The sequence below is a fragment of the Primulina huaijiensis genome, chromosome 2 (assembly GCF_012295235.1).
Source record: "Primulina huaijiensis isolate GDHJ02 chromosome 2, ASM1229523v2, whole genome shotgun sequence".
In the NCBI taxonomy this organism is placed as follows: domain Eukaryota; kingdom Viridiplantae; phylum Streptophyta; class Magnoliopsida; order Lamiales; family Gesneriaceae; genus Primulina; species Primulina huaijiensis.
The window spans coordinates 29827416-29848277 of record NC_133307.1 but is presented as its reverse complement, the minus strand read 5'-3'; the positions used below and the strand labels follow the sequence as shown (position 1 = coordinate 29848277).

Below are 20862 nucleotides of genomic sequence, written 5' to 3'. Positions count from 1 at the left end.
TGTTAGCTAAAATTCAACTTTAATTTCTTATAATTATGGTAGCGCAGATTGCAACTACTTGATGCTAATAGGTCAGGCTGTTAGGCCATGAGTACGGAGATGTGCGTGTCTATCTGTCGGTATTGTCTCATATCTTTTAGAGATCAGTTTTACCTTTATTCTACTGTCGACTTTGTACCCAGCAGAGAAAATATTACCCACACACCATTTTAGAAAAATAATTGAATCTAACTAAATAAATTAAAAAAACTATCCACTGCAGGTCTCAAAACTAGAACCAACAAATATGGAAGGCTCAACTTAACTAATGGCCAATTACTAAGCATGTTCCTATTACCATATCACCTGTGGCTTTCAAATTGCCTTTCCAGGTCCAAGCTGTCTATCTTCCCTTCTCCTTCTCTCTCTTAGAATTTTATAAGATCGAGCGAATTCTGTATACCACTCTCTCTCAATCTCTGTATTCCATCATAATCAATCATTATCATAATCAATCATCGTTTCTACTTCGTAGTTTTATTTTTTCTGATTTTTTTTTAATTTTCTGCGAATTTTTTCCATTTCCCCGAGTTTGGTGTGATTTAGCTGTTTTTTTTTAGCTTTTTGTGATATTATGTAAAAATAATATTCAGTTTTGTTGAATAGTTTGTGAATTTTCGGTCTGTGATTGCTGATCAGGGATCAGTTGCTGTAATTTTGCGATTTGTGCTTCCATGGTTGTTGGAGCTATTAGTTTTGGCTATTGAAAAGGTCAAAGGGTTATTAGGGTTTCAATTTTTTTTTTATTTTCTTGTGTTTGGGGAATGCTGTACCTGAAGCAACCTGAGGGTGTGGCTATTGGGTTTGGAAGTTGGTAGCGGTGGGTGCAAGTGTTGTGAGCTAATTTTGAATGGTAGAGTGAGTGATTCCCCGAGGCCAAGTCCCGGGGATTGTCAAGAAGGAGAAATAATCTATGGCGGATGTGTTACAAGAGGTGCAGCAGCAGGGGCAGGAAGTGCGACCTGATTCTCCTCGTAATCTGCCTCCTCCCGAGATGTTTATGCAGAAATTCAGACTCTATGAAACTCGATCGGTATTAATTTCTTCCTTTGATGGATACTTCTTAGATTCAGCGAAGATACTGATGTTTGCATAGCTTAAAGAGCCTCGGCGATAGTTGATGATGCTTGCGTTTGCTATTCTTGAATTCTTGTGATCGCTTTCTTTATATGCCTGGCAAGATGCAGCAAATGCTTTGTTTTTCATTGGCTTAGCATCTCGGGTTTGTGCACTTTGCAGCTTTGAATCTAATTTATTATCATCAATCGAAAAGTTAACAAATGCTTCTTACTGCTACTTCTTGCTCAAAAGCCTCGCTGAAGCTTGATTTGATGAATAAATATGCTGGAGGAAGTACTGTCCTCTGTTTCTGTTTACCTTCATCTTTTTTTGTTTGTCAGCATGGCAGATGACCAAAACTAACCACATATCTACTTTATGGTCACAAATCAGTGTCTTCTATTCCGCTGGTTTGCATTTCTAACCAATGTCTTTTGCTGTGTGAAATTCATAGCATGTGCAAACACTTTTAATAAATGTAACTAATATGTAGCATATTTGGTATATGGTGTCCTATTTTACGCCGCACGAATTCGAGTATGTACATAGTGTGTATATGTATTTATTTTTGACATATACTCAGTCCTCACTGAACAAGTCTTGGTAGAAAGTAGTTGGGATTGACTACATGAATTTTCGTCTTTAACTTGCTCGATCAGTAACTGAAGTTTTATGTCTGTGCACCTTATATTTTATCCAATGGCTTTACTTTTTCTTAATTATTTTATTATTTTGATTGCAGAATTTTTATATGGTAGGCAGGGACAAAAGCAGAACATATTGGAAAGTTTTGAAAATTGGCAGGTTGGAACCCTCAGAGCTCCACATACAAGAAGATCCCACCACATACAATGAAAGGGAATGCTCTGACCTGTTGAAAAGAATACATGAGGGGAACATAGCAACAGGAGGACTTACCTTTGTCACTATTTGTTATGGCATTGTTGGTACGTGGATCTTTGCATGTAGCCCTTTCTTGTGCAACGATAGTCTGGCATTCTTGATCATTTTTCTTTTTATTCTTTTATCAGGATTCATTAAATTTCTGGGACCTTATTATCTGTTACTCATTACAAAAAGGAGGCAGATTGGTACAATCTGTGGCCACAATGTTTATGCTATCTCCAAGAGTCAGATAATTCCCATACCAAATTCTGCAGTTCGATCCAGCACAGTTAACTATAAGAATGAAAATAGGTTAAAGCCTTTCTGCATTTACAATGTACTTGTTAATGTCTCTTAATTAAATGACGGATGGTCCACTTTTTTCTAATTTTTAATTCATTTTCCTGCAAAAATCGATAAAACTGTTTAATTGTTTGTGCGGGATTATCAATTCGTAACTTGGTTTTCTTCAGCCAAAACATGAATGGACCCTTTTTCTTAAAAGAATTAAATAAACCTCTTCTTGGTGGATTCATTTCTTGCAACCTTGATAATGGCTTCCTTACTAACTCTCTCTTTTCAATTTGACCACTATTTTCAGCTTGCATTTTCTTATCAAATTTCCTAATTCTTATAAAGAAATGATGAAGGCACATTCTTCATATTTTATGATTGTACTCGATGCATATAGAGTTACAAATTTCCACATTCTTTGTGCCAAACTTGGTGTTATTGACCAAACACCTCTTTCGCTTAGTAGATTCTTTTACAGCTGCTTAATTTGATTTTACTGAAGGGCTGTGTGTTAAATGATGTTTACTGTTTCAAATCATGTAAAGAAAGCTTCATGCCTTATGTTTATTCTTTGTACTAATTTCAGCTTTCTTGAACTTGAACATTGTTTGCTGACCAGAGATGATGATAAGCTTGGTTAACTTGACCTAGTTTTATTTTTAAAAAATCTGTTCGCCGTTAATTGGTTACCAAGTGTTAACACTTTGTTGGTTGCATAGGTACAAGAAACTCTTGTCGATGGTGGATCTTACGAAAGATTTCTTCTTCAGTTACTCCTACCATGTGATGAGGAGCCTCCAGAAGAATGTATGTGACAACAGGACTGGGAAAGTCTTATATGAAACTATGTTTGTGTGGAACGAGTTTCTAACTCGTGGAATACGAAATTTTCTTCAAAACACTATATGGACCGTTGCACTCGTCTATGGGTTTTTTAAGCAGGTGTGCTTTTACTTGACCTTGGCCACCGGGAATTACTTTTTCAACATTTATTCTTATTTTATGCATTCATGTAATGTATATCTACGGTTCACCTTTACAATCAAGAAATTTCGTTTCTGTAATATGGTTTTCAGACAATAATCAATTCACGGTAAAAGATATTAGTGTTAAATCCACTAGTAAACAATTCAAATTAAAATTTCAATATAACTACGAGAATCCCAGGTGCATCTAAATGAATTATAATTTCAAATTTAAATGACATATTTCCAACATTCCCTTTAAAGCTGAAGTATAAAATATCATATATTTTAAGTTTGACTCTGCCATAATTCATAAACTTGGATGGTAATGGTTCTAGGGAGATGCAACGACTTTGCTGTCATTCTTTCATATTCCCCATGGGCACCTGTCTTGAATGGTTTCTTCAGAAACTACTTCACTTCTGACTGTAAAAAAAAAAAAATCAACTTGAACCAGTCAATGGTTGTCTTATTATAAGGCTTAAAAAGATTGAGTCATTTATGAAAATAGCACTCTTAGCTACAAACAGAAGCATCATGCTTCTTGGTCAGATAAAAAAGTCACTATGTTGACTGACAGTCAGACACTTGATTCTTGTCTCATAAGCTAAAGTGTTGAAGAATTTGAAAGTGTGATGATGAATTGGGGATGTTGAGAAATGGGAGCTATTACGGTGCTAGATTCATTAGCTCACAGACTAATTGATTAGCTCTGACTTTTTTAGAGACCTCTTCTCACCTTTCAAGCCTCTGGTTCCATGTAGAGAGGAAATAATTTCACATAACTTTGTATTGTTGATATATCTTGATGAAAACGTTAGCCTTTGTTTAGGTTGAGTTGCTGAAACATGTGAGGAAACAATCCAGCAAAATCTTAATATAATTGGAAGATTCTAGTTACATCTATCTGAATCAGAATAATGCATCCTCCGAAATCGAATGGTCCTCTAGTATATAAAATCTTGCAGGAAATTATATGCGAGCATTAGAATTGGATGTGATATTAATTGCTTTATATTGATGATTCCAGGCTACACTTTCTATATCAGGACGGAACCTCAAGCTAACATTAATTGCCAGGCGTTCACGGCATTATGCTGGTACCCGGTAAGATTTTAGTTTTATACATGATTAAAATTTGAGTTATATGTTACTGATTCGTTTCCAAGTTACTCGTTCTGAGGTGTTACATCATTATATATCCTTTATCATATGCATGGCACATCTTTCTATGAGATTTATCAAGGATTGAACTGCACGGCAGCCAATGGTCTTATCCGTGTTCCTTCATACATAACTTGTACCTATTTTTTATTTCTCTATACTTCGATTGAATATTTTTAGTGCTTTCTATACTCTGGTTCCTATGAGAGAAATTGAATTCCTCATGCCAAAACTCTAAGCCATCTTTCATATCATCATTGTTTATTTTGTTGATTTATTTCAACTTGGGTTGATAGAGAGTTTCTGGCAAGCATTCTCTGTCCTACTTCAATATCTTTCTGTTTGAATGTAGATATCTAAAACGAGGTGTAAACGAGAAGGGCAGGGTGGCAAATGATGTTGAAACCGAGCAGATGGTGCTTGAGGATGTTTCTGAAGGACTTCCAGTGCAAATTAGTTCTGTAGTCCAAAATCGTGGCTCCATCCCACTATACTGGTCACAAGAAACCTCACGTCTCAACCTTAAGCCTGATATTATATGTATGTTTGAGCAATTAATTGTTCCATGTATTCTGTATTTTTCTATCTTGAAATGGAGTACTGGTATCCTTTTTGTTTCTTTACTGTTTTTGCATCACTTTATATTATTGTTCTGTTCTCCAGTGTCAAAAAGGGACCAAGCATATGAGGCCACTAGACTTCATTTTGAAAATCTTGCCAAGAGATATGGGAATCCTATCATCATTCTGAATTTGATTAAGGTAGGAGAATGCTGTAATTTTGGTGTTTATACTCAAGAATGTTATAGGTATAATGATGTGACCCTTATTTAGTATCTGCAATGATGCAATCAAATATATAATTGCTTACAGAAATATACAAGATTACAAGTCCTGACAAAAATCCATTATGTTTTGCCTGGTCAAAATTTATTGGCAGACCATTGAAAAGAAGCCTCGAGAATCCATACTTCGTGCCGAGTTCGCGAATGCCATTGAATTCATCAACAAAGATCTGTCCGAAGAGAATCGGCTTAAATTTCTCCACTGGGATTTGAATAAACATTCTCGGAGGTACTTAATTGTATCCTTTCGAGCATGGCTTATTTTTGTGGTACGTGGTCTGACTAATTATTTTGTCTCGATCTTTCATCAGCAAAAAAACAAATGTTTTGCTACTTCTAGGAAAGGTAGCTGTGTATGCGCTAACGTTGACAGGTTTCTTCTATTGTCAAGTAACACAAGCATTAACATCAGACGAACATCTTGCCTGGCCTTGTTTTGAGTAAGTCTAGTTGCTCAATCTTACAATCTTCTTTAAATTGCCCAAATAAAGAGTGGGAATGATGTAGGCTAGGTGGAGTTAATCGGATACTTTGGCAAATTTTTTCCTGTGGTCTGTTATGGTGGTTGTACTGGAATTTGAACCCGTTCAAATCTATATATTTAACTCTACCTCTTTGGATTGATTTCCTTATTTTCCTGACCGCCCACTCCGCAATTTTTTATGCTTCTAAAATTGGAGTTGTAAACATCATGGATGAATTGGTTGCAGTATTCCATTATATTTTTTATTAATCACGGAGCAATGGGAAATTCACTTAATTGCCATGTTATGAATGAGTTCATACTGAAATTGGAGTTTTTAACACTTGTCTGACACAGGAAAGGTGTTGCTGTTGACACGTTCGATCCTAGATACACTAACATTGACAATGTGAAACATAATGACGATGAAAATGAGGACTCTGACGACCCAGACAGAAAAACTTGTGGAGCGAATAATATTTCTAATGGCAATCAATTTGTCGGTCCACCGATGGTGCAAAAGGGAGTGCTCCGGACTAATTGCATAGATTGTTTGGATCGCACTAATGTGGCGCAATACGCTTATGGCTTGGCTGCTTTGGGGAATCAGCTGCATGCTTTAGGAGTGACAACCTCGACAAAGATAGACCTTGATGACCCTTTGGCTGAAGAATTGATGAGTTTTTATGAGAGAATGGGAGATACTCTTGCCCATCAATATGGAGGGTCGGCTGCACACAACAAGGTAAATTAATGCATCGTTCTCTTTGAAATTTTAGTTCTATGGAAGTTGTCCTTGACCTAACGGAAACTGTTTAATCTTGGTTGAGTCCGTCAAACTTAATACGAATATTATAAAAGTTTGCCATCTTCAACCTGGTTGTTCTCCGAGTGTAATTTCTGAAATCTTTCAAAGGGACTGCACCAAAAAAAAATTCGAATGTTGAATTATTGATGCGTTCTTGGTATACAAATGATAAATGATGCAAGTCTTTCTATACGTTGAGATAATTAAATCCATGGAAACAAATCAAACTAATGTCTTATGTTTTAAAGTAAAATAATATAACTCCAAACCAGATTTATTTATTTTCTTACACATTCTTTCAGTCTCTGTTTCATTTTTCTGCCAAAGCATTGGCTATGTATCTATGATGTAATTCTATTTCATAGATTTTCTCTGAGAGAAGAGGTCAATGGAAAGCTGCTACGGAGTCCCAGGAATTTCTTCGAACACTACAAAGATATTACAACAATGCATACATGGATGCGGAGAAACAAAATGCCATTAATGTGTGAGTTCATACTCTTGACTTTTGCCACGCTTTTGGAAATATATGTATTGCCTGTGAAATTAAAATAGGCAGTGAAGATTGTTGGGGATTAAGGATCATTCCGAGTGTAGTAGACTTGATAAACTGATTTTATCTTTGATATGTTTCATCATGAATTAAAAAGGTTTCTCATCCTTTTTGGAATTGTTAACTTGATTTATATTTCTCATTGTATGTCTCAACTCTGATCAAATAAGTTTCACCGAACATTTTGTATGATGGTATTTTGCGCAGATTTCTGGGACACTTTCAACCTCAACCTGGTAAACCTGATGTTTGGGACCTTGATTCTGACCAGCATTACAACGTGAGAAGGAATGGACGATCAACTTTAGAAGAAAATGGGAGGTACAGAAAATAATCATTGCTAAATTGTTGCTGGTATACTCAATGCCTTATGGTGAGCACCACCTAAATGTTCACGGAATGCTTTTGGTTGACATTCTACTGTAACTAACTCAATTGATGAAAATATATCTTGGATCTTTAGATGCTTATTACGGTCCTGAGTTATGAATCGGGTTATGAGGTGATTTATTGGCTAATCGTTAAGATTAATGATATTTTAAATTTGAGGCTCGTCCGAGAGAACCTCTCAATCTGTTGGTCTTGAGGCTCATTGGGAGAGAACATCAGATCTTGTAAAAAAAAGTTTATGAATAATTTTTTCTTATTATTTTATTGATTTTATTTTCCAATACACAAGAGCGGTCAAATTCTAGATAACCATATATGTTCGGGGAGCTTGTTCGGGAAAGCTTATCTCCTCAAGAAGCAAGAAGAAAGGGAATTCAAGAAGTTTGAGAAGGAAGAGTTTTATTTATGAAGAAATTCAGCAGGAATTTTACAAAATGCATCAATGTCCTGTTTCCTCTTCTATTTTCCTACTTGTAGAATTGTAACTGACTAAAATGGGTGGAAAACATGCTCTCTCGGTTACATGATGTAGTCCTTCATCCATGTGGGTTTGTTGCGTCTTCTAGAATGAGGTATTTGAATTCCCTATCTCTCTTCTCCCTCGTATGCTTCGATTGCATTAGAAGTTCCTGGTTTACTCGGGCCAGGTTCTTGACAAACATCCCCTGGTTGATTCCTTCTCTCTCTTCTCCCTCGTATGCTTCGATTGCATTAGAAGTTCCTGGTTTACTCGGGCCAGGTTCTTGACAAACATCCCCTGGTTGGTCCAATCTTCAAGTTGCCGATCCATTAGTTTAGAGTCCATCTCGAGTGGTATGGACTTATCACTCCCCCTTTCTTAAAAAATAACCTTGTCCTCAAGGTTTAGTTTTCCCATGTGGCATCCTCGGGATAACTATTGGACCATTGCACTAATACTTGCATGTAGACACACGCAGATACGTGTTTTTTTCACACCTGCATGGCCTCCTGATGGTGAACTATGAAAATCCAGTAGCATCAACTCCCTTCGCACAGAATCTCTAGCTAAATAACACCGCTCTTTAAACAAAAGCAGCCCATTTTTCACCATGAAATTCTGGTCATAATCCTGTTGTTCTCAATTCGGGCTTTGCCTGATTTTCCTGATGCTAAACATCCAAGAAAACAAACTCCGGTTTAGATAAAGTAGAAAGTACGACTGGTTTGGTGCCTTTACCTTCCTCCTCATAAACTCTTGACAAGGATTCAACTGCCGAGTTCTCCCGTCCTGGCATATATTCAATCACAAACTGTACCCAATCAATTTTCTCAAATAATGTTGCTACTCCGGTGTCTGTATGGGTTTGGGTTAACAACTCGTTCAAACTTTTATTATAGGTCCGAATAACAAGTTGTCACCCAAGCAAATATTGTCTCCATTTAGATACCGCCTCAGTGATTGCATGTAATTCTTGAACATAAGTAGAAGATGCTTGCATTTTGGGACACAACTAGTTGCTAAAATAGGCTATTGGTTGTCTTGCTTGCATCAATACTCCACCAACCCCCCACCCCCCCTTCAAAGCATATGTTTCCATAATAAACTTCTTAGAGAAATCGGGTTGTCCCAATACCGGAGTGTCTGTCATGGCCTTCTCAAGTTCTTCAAAGGCTGCCGTGGCTTCCAGCGACCAATGAAATGAGTCTGTTTTTAGCAACTCAGTGAGGGAAGCTGCAATGGTCGCATACTGAGAGACAAAGCGGTGGTAGTAACCCGTATTTCACTGAAATCCCCGTAATTGTTTTATCGTCTTAGGTTGCGGCCACTGGATCATGGTCTACCCTTCCACCCATAACTAGATCCCCCAAATACTCAACCGTGGTTTGAAAAAACAGCTCTTGCTCAGTTTTGCAAAATACCTCCTATTTACGATACACTTCAACACCAGCTGTAAATGTTCAACATGTTCCCATTCCATTCGACCATACACCAGAATGTCGTCAAAGAAAACAACGACGAACTTCCTCAAATATGTCTTGAAAGCATGGTCATTGCAGCCTGGAAAGTGGATGGTGCATTTGACAAACCAAAAGACATCACTATAAACTAATAATGCTCCTCGTGTGTCTGAAAAGCCATTTTGTGAATGCCCTCATTCATTCTGATTTGGTGGTACCCGAGTTGCAAATCTATCTTGGAAAACATTCGTGCAGCTGCCAAGTTGTCAGGTAATTCATCAATAGTTGGAATGGGGAATCTATCCCGTATTATGATGGCATTAATAGTCCTGTAATACTTCTCCATAGCATACTTCTGAAAATAATGGTAGCAGTAGGACCTCACATTGACGGGTGTCGTGCCGGGAAGTAATGGAACGCGGTGATCTACTGTTCGGTGTGGTGGAAGAGCTTTGGGCTCTTCAAACACTTCTTGATATCTCTTCAACAAGTGCTGTCCTTGCCTAAGAATATCCTGGAAGTGTTACCTTACCCCCTTTCATCAACTTGGGTTGTCAATTGCTCTTGAGTGATAATATGGCTAGTTCTGATGGATGTGTTTCCCATCAACATATACATTTGGTTATAAGAAATAGCATCTGGTTCAGCTACATTGTTTCCTTTCAAACAGATATGCTCCCCCATTGAATGAGAATTCCATGATCATATCTTAGTGATCATGAAGACAAGCCCTTGGTGCCTGCAAGAATTGAATACCCAGCACTACTTCCAATCCCTAGACGGGTAAAACATAGAGATCAATCAAAATTCATGTCCTTGAAGGATAAGAGATACCTTAGGACACAACTTATCATACCAAAAATATTGCCCGTTCCCCATGTAAAACCGAAAATGCCTGGCTAAGATGCAATTGATCTCCATTATCGTGACTAGCGCTTCTTGTATGAAATTGTTGTGGTTGCTAGTGTCAATCAAGATTTTAATTGGCACCTGGTGGTGAGTTGCTATGATTAGAAAAATTCATGGGCTAAAAACATTTGTTAGCGTGTGCAAGTTTACTTTCATCTCTTCATCCTTGGGATAATCATCAGTTTTTTCCGCATCGAATTCATTCCACGCCTCATCATTTTCTTCCCTCAACATAACCGTAGTATGATTTTTGAAGTGATGGTTGATGTATCTTTCATCGTGAGTGAAGCACAAGCCCATCTCTCTCTTTGCCTGGATTTCAGTCAGGGTTAATCTTTTGAACGACCACTCGGTAGGAGGTTGCAAGCGTGCCTTCGGATTCATTGCTGGTAGTGCCATTTGTCCGACGAAGTTGTGTGTCATAGCAGTAGGTCTCGACGGTACATCATCTGCGTTCGAACGCGTTATCTCCTTCTGCAAATGCCCACAGGCCGCAGGTCCTCGTTCCTTAACTCGAACAATTGTGCTTTTGTCATGGCTTTCGTGAGACCCTTGTGATGATTGATCAAGAGCTCCCGGCGTATCTCGGGTTTGAGACCCCAAATGAAAAGATTGAGAAACATTGGCTCCGTCACACCCGCGATCCGATTCATCAACCCCTCAAATTCCGCTTGGAAATGAGAAACTCGACCTGTTTGCACTAGTTTCACAATCTTTTCCAACGGATCATCGAAGACAGATGATCCAAATCACTTCTTCAATGCGTTTAAAAATTGATCCCGATATGTCAAAACCCCATTGAGATCCGCCCATTGGTACCATGCAGCTGATTCCCCTTCATAGTGGAAGGCGGTACTGTAACCTCACTTATTTCGGAATTGCGTGGAGATGAAAATGTTTTTGCTGTGTACTTCTTCACCATTGAACTTGAGTAAATCCAATCGAAATCCCTTTGTGTATGATGCCAGATCCTTTACTTATTCTCCCAATTGCTGACTTGCCCAAATCGCAAATCCATGCTCGTCATATATTGCACCAACATCTTCGTGTAACTTACCAGTTGGGATTTAGAGTGTGTCTTGAAACTGGTTTCCATCTGTCTTGTCTCTTCCGCTACATCCTCATTCCCCATGTTTTATGGGTATTTCGCGTCTGGTTCCTTCTTCAAACGCCGATCGTATTTTTCATAGAGAATTTTTTTATCAAGGATAGAACAAGATCCATTTTGCATCATATCTAAGGGATTCCTCGGCTCGGGCCGAAGAAGCAATGTAACTCGATCATTATCAAACGAACTGCCATCTTTTTCTGTCCGTGAAGATCCCACCAGAGCGCCTTCTACTTCTAATAGGTCATGAACTAGATTCGAATCATTCTCAACGAGTCCATAAGAAGTGATTCCATCCCCAATTGTTGACTGTTTTCTCCGTCATATTTGGGAGATTCCAGAGACCCACTCGAGCCTTCATGCAACTTTTGTTCGACTTGCCCAAATCGCAAATCCATGCTCGTCATATATTGCACCAACATCTTCATGTAACTTGCCAATTGGGATTCAGAGTGTATCTTGAAATTGGTTTCCATCTGTCTCGTCTCTGCTGCTACATCTTTATTCCTCTTCTTTTATGGGTGTTTCGCGTCTGGTTCCTCTCAACAAGAGCACCAATGATAAGATTGAGATATGCACACTACGAGTCTGTGCCAAACTCCCAAGAGCAAAACCAGATTGATAATATTTCTCAATGAATCTACAAATACTCACTTTACACTTGTATCCCTCCCCTATTGCTGTGCAATAACAGAAAGAAAAACAATGCTAAACAGAATTTTAACTAACTAAAATGGGTGGAAAACATGCTCTCTCGGTTACATGACGTAGTACATCCATGTGGGTTTGTTGCGTCTTCTAGAATGAGGTATCTAAATTCCCTCTCTCTCTTCTCCCTCATGTGATTCGATTGCATTAGAAGTTTCTGGTTCTTCCTGTAATTGGGCCGGATTCTTGACAAACATCCCCTGGTTGGCCCAATATTCAAGTTGCTGATCCATGAGTTGCGAGTCCATTTCAAGTGGTATGGGCTTATCAGCAGCTGTGACGACTATTGTGCCAGACCTCCGCAAAAGGACTCTGACAGTCATTAATGATGGCATTTTGATTGCATATATAACATCAGCATGATTGAGCATTAGTCATTCCATGTGAAAGCTCAGGAGAGGATAAAGATTATGGAAACAGTGAATTATGCTATTTTGACCGCGGAAGCTGTGCGTGTTGGGTAGGCTAGAGTTAATTTGAACCAGTTGGGTAGCAGTTGGTGGAATTGCGCAGAGGTGGGATGTTCTAGGGGCTCTGTAGTTCAACAATATGATACCACCGTTTCCTTCTTTCAGTTTTTACCTGGCTGTAGAATCCGTTCTGCAGATGAATGTTTACAATGGAGATATACATATATGGCACTAGACTTCGTATAGTTGGAGTTGGTCATGCTTTAATTTTGACTTCAGTACATCTTGATAATTGTTTTACCCAAGAAATATACTCACCTGAGATAATAGGATAAGTGGGTATGGATAACGAACTTTAGGGGGAATTGATTTTGTTTCGCCTTGCGAATTATTACTACATAGAAAATTTACCGTGGATAACTTCTAAGAACTTTGATCCATTTAGTTGAGCTTGTCTTTTATTTCACTCATGTATGTGTTCCATTTTCAAGTAGATATTATGATTTCCCCTATTATTCACCAACATAGAAATCAATGTGCCCATGGCGCATGATCCTTTATTTTATGCTATTGTTAATCCTTTGTTGTTGGCACAACTCAAATGGCAATTTTTTCTGTTCTACACCTTTGCTCTGCCCAATTAAAGCTCTTTTGTATGTTGGAAAAAAAATTGTGCTCTTTCCTAAAATGGCCATATTTTCATCAAAAAAGTGTCTTCGATTTAAGTAATTATTTTCTTTTTTTGATACGAAACTTAATTTTATTATAATATGAGGTTGGATTACAAAGGATAGTAATCCTTAAACGAAATTACTAGAAGGACATAATTTATCTAAATTAAAATTAGCAGCAAACAAACTTCCAATCCCTAATTAAATCCAAAATAAGTAAATGATTAAACTCCGGCCATATTGTCGTCCAAGTCGCAACCCTGAATTTTATCTTAGCCCATACTTCTTCAACAGACACTGCCGAATCAGTAAATATTCTGCTGTTCCTCTCCAACCAAATCGACCAAAAAGTGGCGTGGACAACTAAAAACCTAAATGTCTTATTCATTCTGCTGTTTTGGAAAACCGTCTCCATGATAAATAATTCCTTGGCATTTCTTGGAAAGGTCCATTCGAAACACAGCTCTTGCATGACTCTTGTCCAAATTGCTCTTGAGAACGAACAGTGCAGCAGAAAGTGGTCCTGGTTCTCTTCATGTTTCCTGCATAAACAACACCATTGCGGGCATAATGCACATGTAGACCACCTTAATTGCAGTTTGTCGGAGGTTGGGAGTTTCTTCAGCGCTACTATCCACGAGAAGACTTGAACCTTGTACGGTATCGGTATCTTCCAAATATTATTGTGATAAGGAAACAATGGAAAAACAGTTACTGGGAAAAAAGATGTGTAGAAAGAGCCAACTGAAAACAACCCCGACGAGTCCCCCAACCACACTTTAACATCGTCCGTACCCCTCTCCAAGTTAACCAACTCCAAAACCCCTAGAAGATCAATGAATTCATCTACTTCTAACTTATTTAAATCTCGCCTGAAACGCACATCCCATTGATAGTTATTAAGGGCTCCTAAACTTGAAACATCTAAGAAGCTAGTGATCGGTTTATTAGTCGAAGTGGAAAGGAGAAAAAGAGATGGAAAGCGATATTTGAACGACAAGACTTCTCCCCCCAGACATCTTCCCAAAACCGAATAAAATTCCCTCCTTTTAAAACCGCCCTAATCAAAAGTAGAAAAGTCGAGTACGACCGAAAGATAAATTTCCAGGGGCTTTTAAAAGTTGTGTTCTTTGCCAATCTCACGTCCCAACCGTTATCTTGCAACCCGTAGATACTCTTGACAACTCTCTTCCACAATGAATCGTTTTCCAAAGAGCATCTCCACCACCATTTCCCAAGAAGTGCCTTGTTCGTCAGGCAAATATTCCCCAACCCCAGTCCTCCCCTATCCTTTGGCTTACAAACCTGCTTCCACCCAACAACATGGTAATGCTTTTCCCCATTAGCTCCATCCCACAAGAAATCCCTCATTAATTTTTCCATCTTTTTCGCCACCTTCATTGGCACTCTGAATAGAGGCATGTAGTAAGTCGGCATGGCACTTGGCACAGACTTAATCAACATAAGACGACCTCTTCTTGAGAGAAAGGACTTCTTCTAGCTCGCTAGTTTCTTCGACATTTTTGATAACACTGGTTCCCAAAATTCAGCAGTCTTAGGATCACCTCCCAACGGCGCGGCAAGGTACGTTATCGGCCAATTCTCTCTTTTGCAACCAATTGTTAGTGCCATACCCTCAATTTCCTCGTCAAAAACATTTAAGCCCAAGATCACACTTTTTTCAAAGTTGATTTTCAATACTGAATGAACACTGAAGTTGTTGAGAATTGCCACTAATGCCTAGATGACTCTCGGATTGTATAAAAAATAGTGTGTCATCTGCGAATTGGATATGTGAAATTTCCATTTTGTCTCTCCCTGCGACCAATCCTGTAACTTCATGTCTTGCCTTGGCCCTATCAACCAACCGACCCAAACCATCAACAACAAGGTTAAATAGAAAAGGGGATAGTAGATCCCCTTGTCGAATACCTCTTTCCCCTCGAAATTTGCCCCGCGGTCTGCCATTGATGAATATTGAGAAAGAAACATTCGAAACACACCCATTAATCCACGACCTCCACCTTGTCCCAAAACCTTTCTTTTGCATCACAAAATCCAGAAATCTCCAATCAACGTTATCATAAGCTTTTTCCAGATCAACTCTAAACACCCATCCCTTTTTTTTTTCCGGCGATGTTCCCCCACAAACTCATTAACTATCAGGCAGCAATCCAAAATTTGTCTTCCCTTAATAAAAGCGCACTGACTCTCTGCAATTGTGTTTCCCAAAACTTTTTTCAATCTGTTCGCCAAGACCTTAGCCAAAATCTTATACAAACTAGTTGTCAAGCTGATCGGTCAAAAATCGTTAACCTTGGTTGCATATTTTCTCTTTGGGATTAGGTAGATGTAGGTTTCATTAGTAATGGCATTAACAATGCCACCGCCAAAAAATTCAGCAAACACCTTAAATAAATCATCTTTGACCGTATCCCAATTCTTTTGGAAAAATGCCATTGTAAACCCGTCTGGCCCTGGCGCTTTGTTCCCATCGCATTCGAAAACTGCCTTTTTAATCTCATCCTCAGAAAATGCATTCTCCAACTCCTCTGCTTCAGTCGTAGCTAAGGGACTCCATTCCAATCCATCAAAACCCCCACGCTCCCCATCAGATTTCATGTATAGATGTTTGTAGAAACTTACAATGTTTTCCTCAACCTGTTTCTCTTCCGTAACCACAGTCCCATCTTCCAACTCTACCTATTTATAGTCGATTTGTTCCTACGAGTATTGAGTATAGCATGGAAAAATTTCGAGTTATGGTCACCTTCCCTCAGCCATTTCACCTTTGCTTTTTGACTGTCCATCTGAAATTTTTTAAATGCCAACACTTCCAGTTCCGACCTCACTTTCTTTCTTTCATCTTGAAGAATTTCAGACCACGATCCCCCGGTCTCCAACTTATCCAGCCGATTAATCCTATTAACCACCTCGGTGTATCTAACACTTACGTCTCCGAACACCTCCTTATTCCATTTAGAGACTTCGATTTTCATTGCTCTGAGTTTCGTCATGTACTTATATCCTTCCCACCCCCGTGTTACCCCATTATTCCACCACACCTTAACCAAATCTTTGAAGTTTTGATGGGACAGCCAAGTATTCTCAAATCTGAAAAGAGCAGGACCCCACCTCAACTTAGTGGTATGAAGCAAGACTGGGCAGTGGTCCGATGTGATTTTTGGTAGAACTGTTTGTCTGTAGTTTTGAAAAATATCCATCCACCCCTTCGAAAAGAGATATCAATGAAAATTTTACTGTCCCCCACTCTTTGGCTTACAAATTGATATGCTACTTTCGTATCTAGGTGAAGCCATGGGAGTAGTATATTGTGAACAAGTTCATTTTTCCTTTTTTTTAAAATGACAATAAATTCAATGCTCCAGTTTCACACAATGATTATGTTTATAGAGTATGCTATGAAATATCAGTATGATATCTGCCAAAATCTGTCAAGACTCACGCTTATAATGCATTATATACTCGTACTTATGATTAATTAGATTTTGTCCGGATATGATACCAATAAATGGCCATAAAAGCATTAGTTATAACATGATTAGTTCCTTGAAAGCATTTCTATTTATAGATTGCTAATATAAGGTCCGCATTGTGATTTATGATGTTGAAAGCGGCACATGATTCCTTTAGTACTCAAGGCAAGGAGGTAAGAAGTAAGTTTGATCCTATATGGGAGTGGTGCACAGGTTTGAACTACATGTCAGTTGTTGATGACGTACTTAGCTTAATGCTCTTGTGAGGCTGTAGATGGATATATAATCTTGTGTACTGCATGCTGGTAACCTCATGTAATATTTTTGGATGTTCAGGTCTCGTTTCAAAAGATCGTTGTCGGACGGGAATATTCTTGGGAGCCCCTCACCCTCACCCACATCTACATCAAACATCAATAAAGGTTTTTCTAATGGTCCCTTCTCCAACAAATTAAACAGAGGAAGCATAATGCTTTCTGAGTCAACACCCGAATTATCAACTTCCGAAAGCGAGCTAGCGTGTCCAAGGTGCTTCCATTTCCTATTCGTTTAGGGCAATTACGTTTCTGATGACCTGAATACTTTAGATTTTATCAACTGAATGGATGCATTAGATTGGTGTAGTTACATTTAATTGGGGGATCCTAACAAAGAGCGACAGAACTCTCCGTGAAGGAACTCTATTTTCCCTCTGACCCCTTGTTTGCAGAGAAGATGGAATTGTTGAGATACATTGACGGATGATGGTATATGAGGTTGGATTGATATTAAATAACAAATCCATCAATGTGGGTTCCCTCCTTTTATCTCCTCGTTCTGGGCCATCTGTAATATGTAGTTTAAAATTCTCCCAAATGTACTCACACTGCTGAGACCCCACTTAAATTTTAAATATCCAAGCACATAGCCCCACCTGTAAGATTTGAACTTGACCGAATCACCGAATTCAGATGATTCATATTCTTCTTCCTTTCTTTTCAGTTTCTGTATCCCGTCCTTAATTACTCTTCAAATTCCAAACTTCATACTGTAATATTTACTCTTTTATGAGTTTGTTTGTATTTGTGCATATTGCGATCTTAGTAGGCGTACAGAAGTAAATATGTACTATTAAATAATATGCAAAGAGAGCGAGGAATAGAGAGGTAAACATGGGGAAAAATCGAGAGTCCCTGGATGGTAGTGACTGGCAGTGAGAAGGATGAAGAGAGGTAATTCGCTGTAGTGATAATCTGTTGCAACGGTTTGGGCTGTTTAGAATGCATGAATTGTTTGATGTGGATCTAATATTTCTTTCAGTGTTTTAATGTGATTTGTACATTTAGGTTGGATGTAACCATCTAATGTGATCCAGACCCATCATATGAATTTGTGGGTCTGAATTGGGTTTTGGGTCTTGAACATTTGAATTAATTCAGTGATTAAACTGGGTCAGGACTTGAATATGGATGGAAGGAAGGTCTGGATTACCTAGTCAGTCTACAGGCTTCTGACCTCCCATCTCTGATCTGAAAGTTGTAATATTTTCTTTTGTTTACCATCGTTCATTTCCTTTCCTTTTTTCTTGCTCACCAAATGAAACATGCTCGGCATTGACCTTTAGAGTGAGTTTTTATTTATCGAGTGTTATCAGCCTTCTTCTAGTCAAATTAACTTGTTTCTCTGAGTTCACTCTGTTTAGTTTGAAAAAATCAGATGTTAGATCAAAGCTGTGAAGTCTGATTTTTGTGATTTTTACAATGCACCACAATTCTTTGTCATATGGACTTGGTGACATGGAAAATGAGATCTGTCAGTACATGACCAAATAACTAGGTCATTAATGATTTTATGCTGTCTACATCATAGATTGAAAGCAACCAGGTTTCTTCATTTATATAATTTTTTATTTGACTTGTTGAGGCATGATAGAGCATTTTGATTTAATTGTGGATTTGATGAGGGCAGTAGGCTACAGATGCGAGAAAATGTGATTTCTGATCGGGAAACATTTTCAATGTGACTGACTTGATTCCTGATTAGAGATGCTGGTGAGTGGTCAATGGCTTAGAGTAGGTCAACTTGCGACATTCATCCTGATCTGGATAATGGAGGATGAATGAGACCCTTGGATATTTAGTTAAGAAGCACGAGCCCTTTGATTATTTGTGTTTTGTGGATGGACTCCAACCATGTCTGACAAGGTTATGGTTCAGCTAAATACCTTGAGAGAAAATTCATATTGCTTGCTTGTAGACACTGGTTATTCTAGTATGAAGTACTACTTTTCTATCTTTTTTAATATTTGACTGCTTATCTGTGCTTTATGTATTTTAAGGTATTTATCGCTTACCTGTTAATTTGTTTGGCAATTATTTATATCATCTGAATGAGTTTGTGACTTGGCTTATAAAGCGTTTATTTGGAAAGTAATTCCTTACCCTTATCATTCTCGATATTTGTGTTTGCAGAGATACTCCTCCACTTCCTACAAGAGTGCTGTTTACTGCAATGCACAGAAGTAAATACATTGAACATGAAAATGGGGAAGCAATTGACTGGTCAAACTTTGTTGACTTGGACTGGCTCTCGTCATCTGCAAATTCATGCGAAGAGGAGTTGTTGGAAAGGTAATATTTCCAAGTTGATTTTTTTACATTATTATCTTAGAGGATGAGTTACAGAACTCAGTTACCTTTCACAAGCTGAGAACCAGGGTTTTGTTGTTCAGACAAACAGTCTCCAGATTCTTTTCTTCAGATGTGCAGTGGGACTCATTGGTTACTCATGAATGAACTCTATGTAGTCACTAGGGTTCTTTGTATTTAATCTTGCGTTTCTTACTTTTTACTTCTATTCAGAGTCACAGACTTACCCTTGCACACACGCAAGGACATTGAATGAATGACAATAATGTTGTTGATAACGGTATATTTTGGGATTCCTTGGGGAAAATTTTAATGTTTTTGTTTGCTGAGGCTAAGCTTGTTTACTTTTTGATTCGCAGGTCAATGCTATCAGCCTCTCCAACTGCTGTACTGTCGTCAGACAATGTTATCAATGAAATGGCTAGAGAAACAACTTCGTCCGCCAGTGAACGTGGATCTAGCACAATGGTCAGTATATGTTATTATCCATCTTTTAGTCCTTGAAAGAAAGTGAGATACCAACGGTGCCATTCTCATTCCAAAAATTACGGTGCCATTCTCATTCCAAAAATTAAGGCATAAATTAGAATGTATGGAAATAAACAAGATATTGTCCTTTCCTCGTGCCTTTTTATTCTCATTATATTCCCAAGCATATTTTAGAATTTATTTTGGTGGTTCAATTCTTAGTGTGGATTCTTTGATAACTACTCCGTGCCAATTCTTGATACCATGTTCTGTATATGCAGGGAAGAGAGCACACTGGATCTTATTTGCGCTATGGTGAAGCTCGTAAAACTGAAGTTGTCGAGGGATTTTCAGACATTTTTGTGCATTGGGTAATGAATGGCGAAGCACTGTGCCATCGAGGAGTTCCGCCACTATAACTCTAAAGCAATAGGCTCTAGGCCAATTTTTTGAGAGGTGATGCTAGGATTCTGGGGAAATCAACGTGACAAGGAGAAACATAATGTTTCTGTTCGATATTCTTTGGATAAAAAATTTCCAAGTTAGAGCCACCCTCTGTTCTGCGGTATGGTTTGTAACTTAAATATCTTAGATCTTTCCGGCCCTTATACCACTAACAAGTAAATAGTCCGTTCCGGCTCGCTTTTTCTCTTTTCCATTTCTTTTTGGCTTCTCTGTTTTAGTCTTGTCCTTGTATTCAGCTGTCGTCTACATGATGGAGTCTCCGAGGTTCTACGATGTAAATAGATATATAGATAATGATCGGAACTCGACTCTTGTAGAGACTTCTTGAAATAGGCCATTGATTTTTAACGTTTATTTTGCAGCTTTAACTTTGTGAAAATAGTTGAATAAAAAACTTTAATGACTCATGGTTACCATTTGGGATAATTTTATGGTTCATCATCACGAAAAGCTTTGGGATCTCAATGAGCATTTTTGATCCTGGTTGTCTTTGAGGATGTTATGCTCCATTTAAGGAAAGCACCACCTCAACGTGTCCAAATAGGACTATTAATGACGAGCCTAGCTATATGAACTACAAGCCGATTAAAACTAAAATGATGGCTAAATAGTCAA

General features: G+C 38.3%; 1 protein-coding gene across 3 annotated transcripts; it reads left to right on the top strand.

Moving 5' to 3' along the window:
• The first annotated feature begins 314 nt into the window (after window positions 1-314).
• Window positions 315-20613, top strand: LOC140971481 (phosphoinositide phosphatase SAC3-like). 3 transcript variants are annotated; one of them, XM_073433762.1, is made up of 17 exons: window positions 315-436; window positions 679-1072; window positions 1841-2045; window positions 2130-2295; window positions 2997-3219; window positions 4273-4349; window positions 4759-4946; window positions 5070-5167; window positions 5346-5479; window positions 5562-5690; window positions 6071-6458; window positions 6887-7008; window positions 7282-7395; window positions 17024-17215; window positions 19138-19296; window positions 19674-19782; window positions 20064-20613. In XM_073433762.1, the coding sequence occupies exons 2-17, from the start codon at window positions 953-955 to the stop codon at window positions 20199-20201; spliced, it is 2562 nt and encodes an 853-aa protein (XP_073289863.1). In that variant the 5' UTR covers window positions 315-436; window positions 679-952; the 3' UTR covers window positions 20202-20613. The 3 variants fall into 3 exon arrangements, with proteins under 3 accessions (XP_073289863.1, XP_073289864.1, XP_073289865.1); XM_073433763.1 differs by having other exon boundaries at window positions 354-371; XM_073433764.1 differs by lacking the exon at window positions 17024-17215 and having other exon boundaries at window positions 378-1072.
• The last annotated feature ends 249 nt before the right edge of the window (window positions 20614-20862 follow it).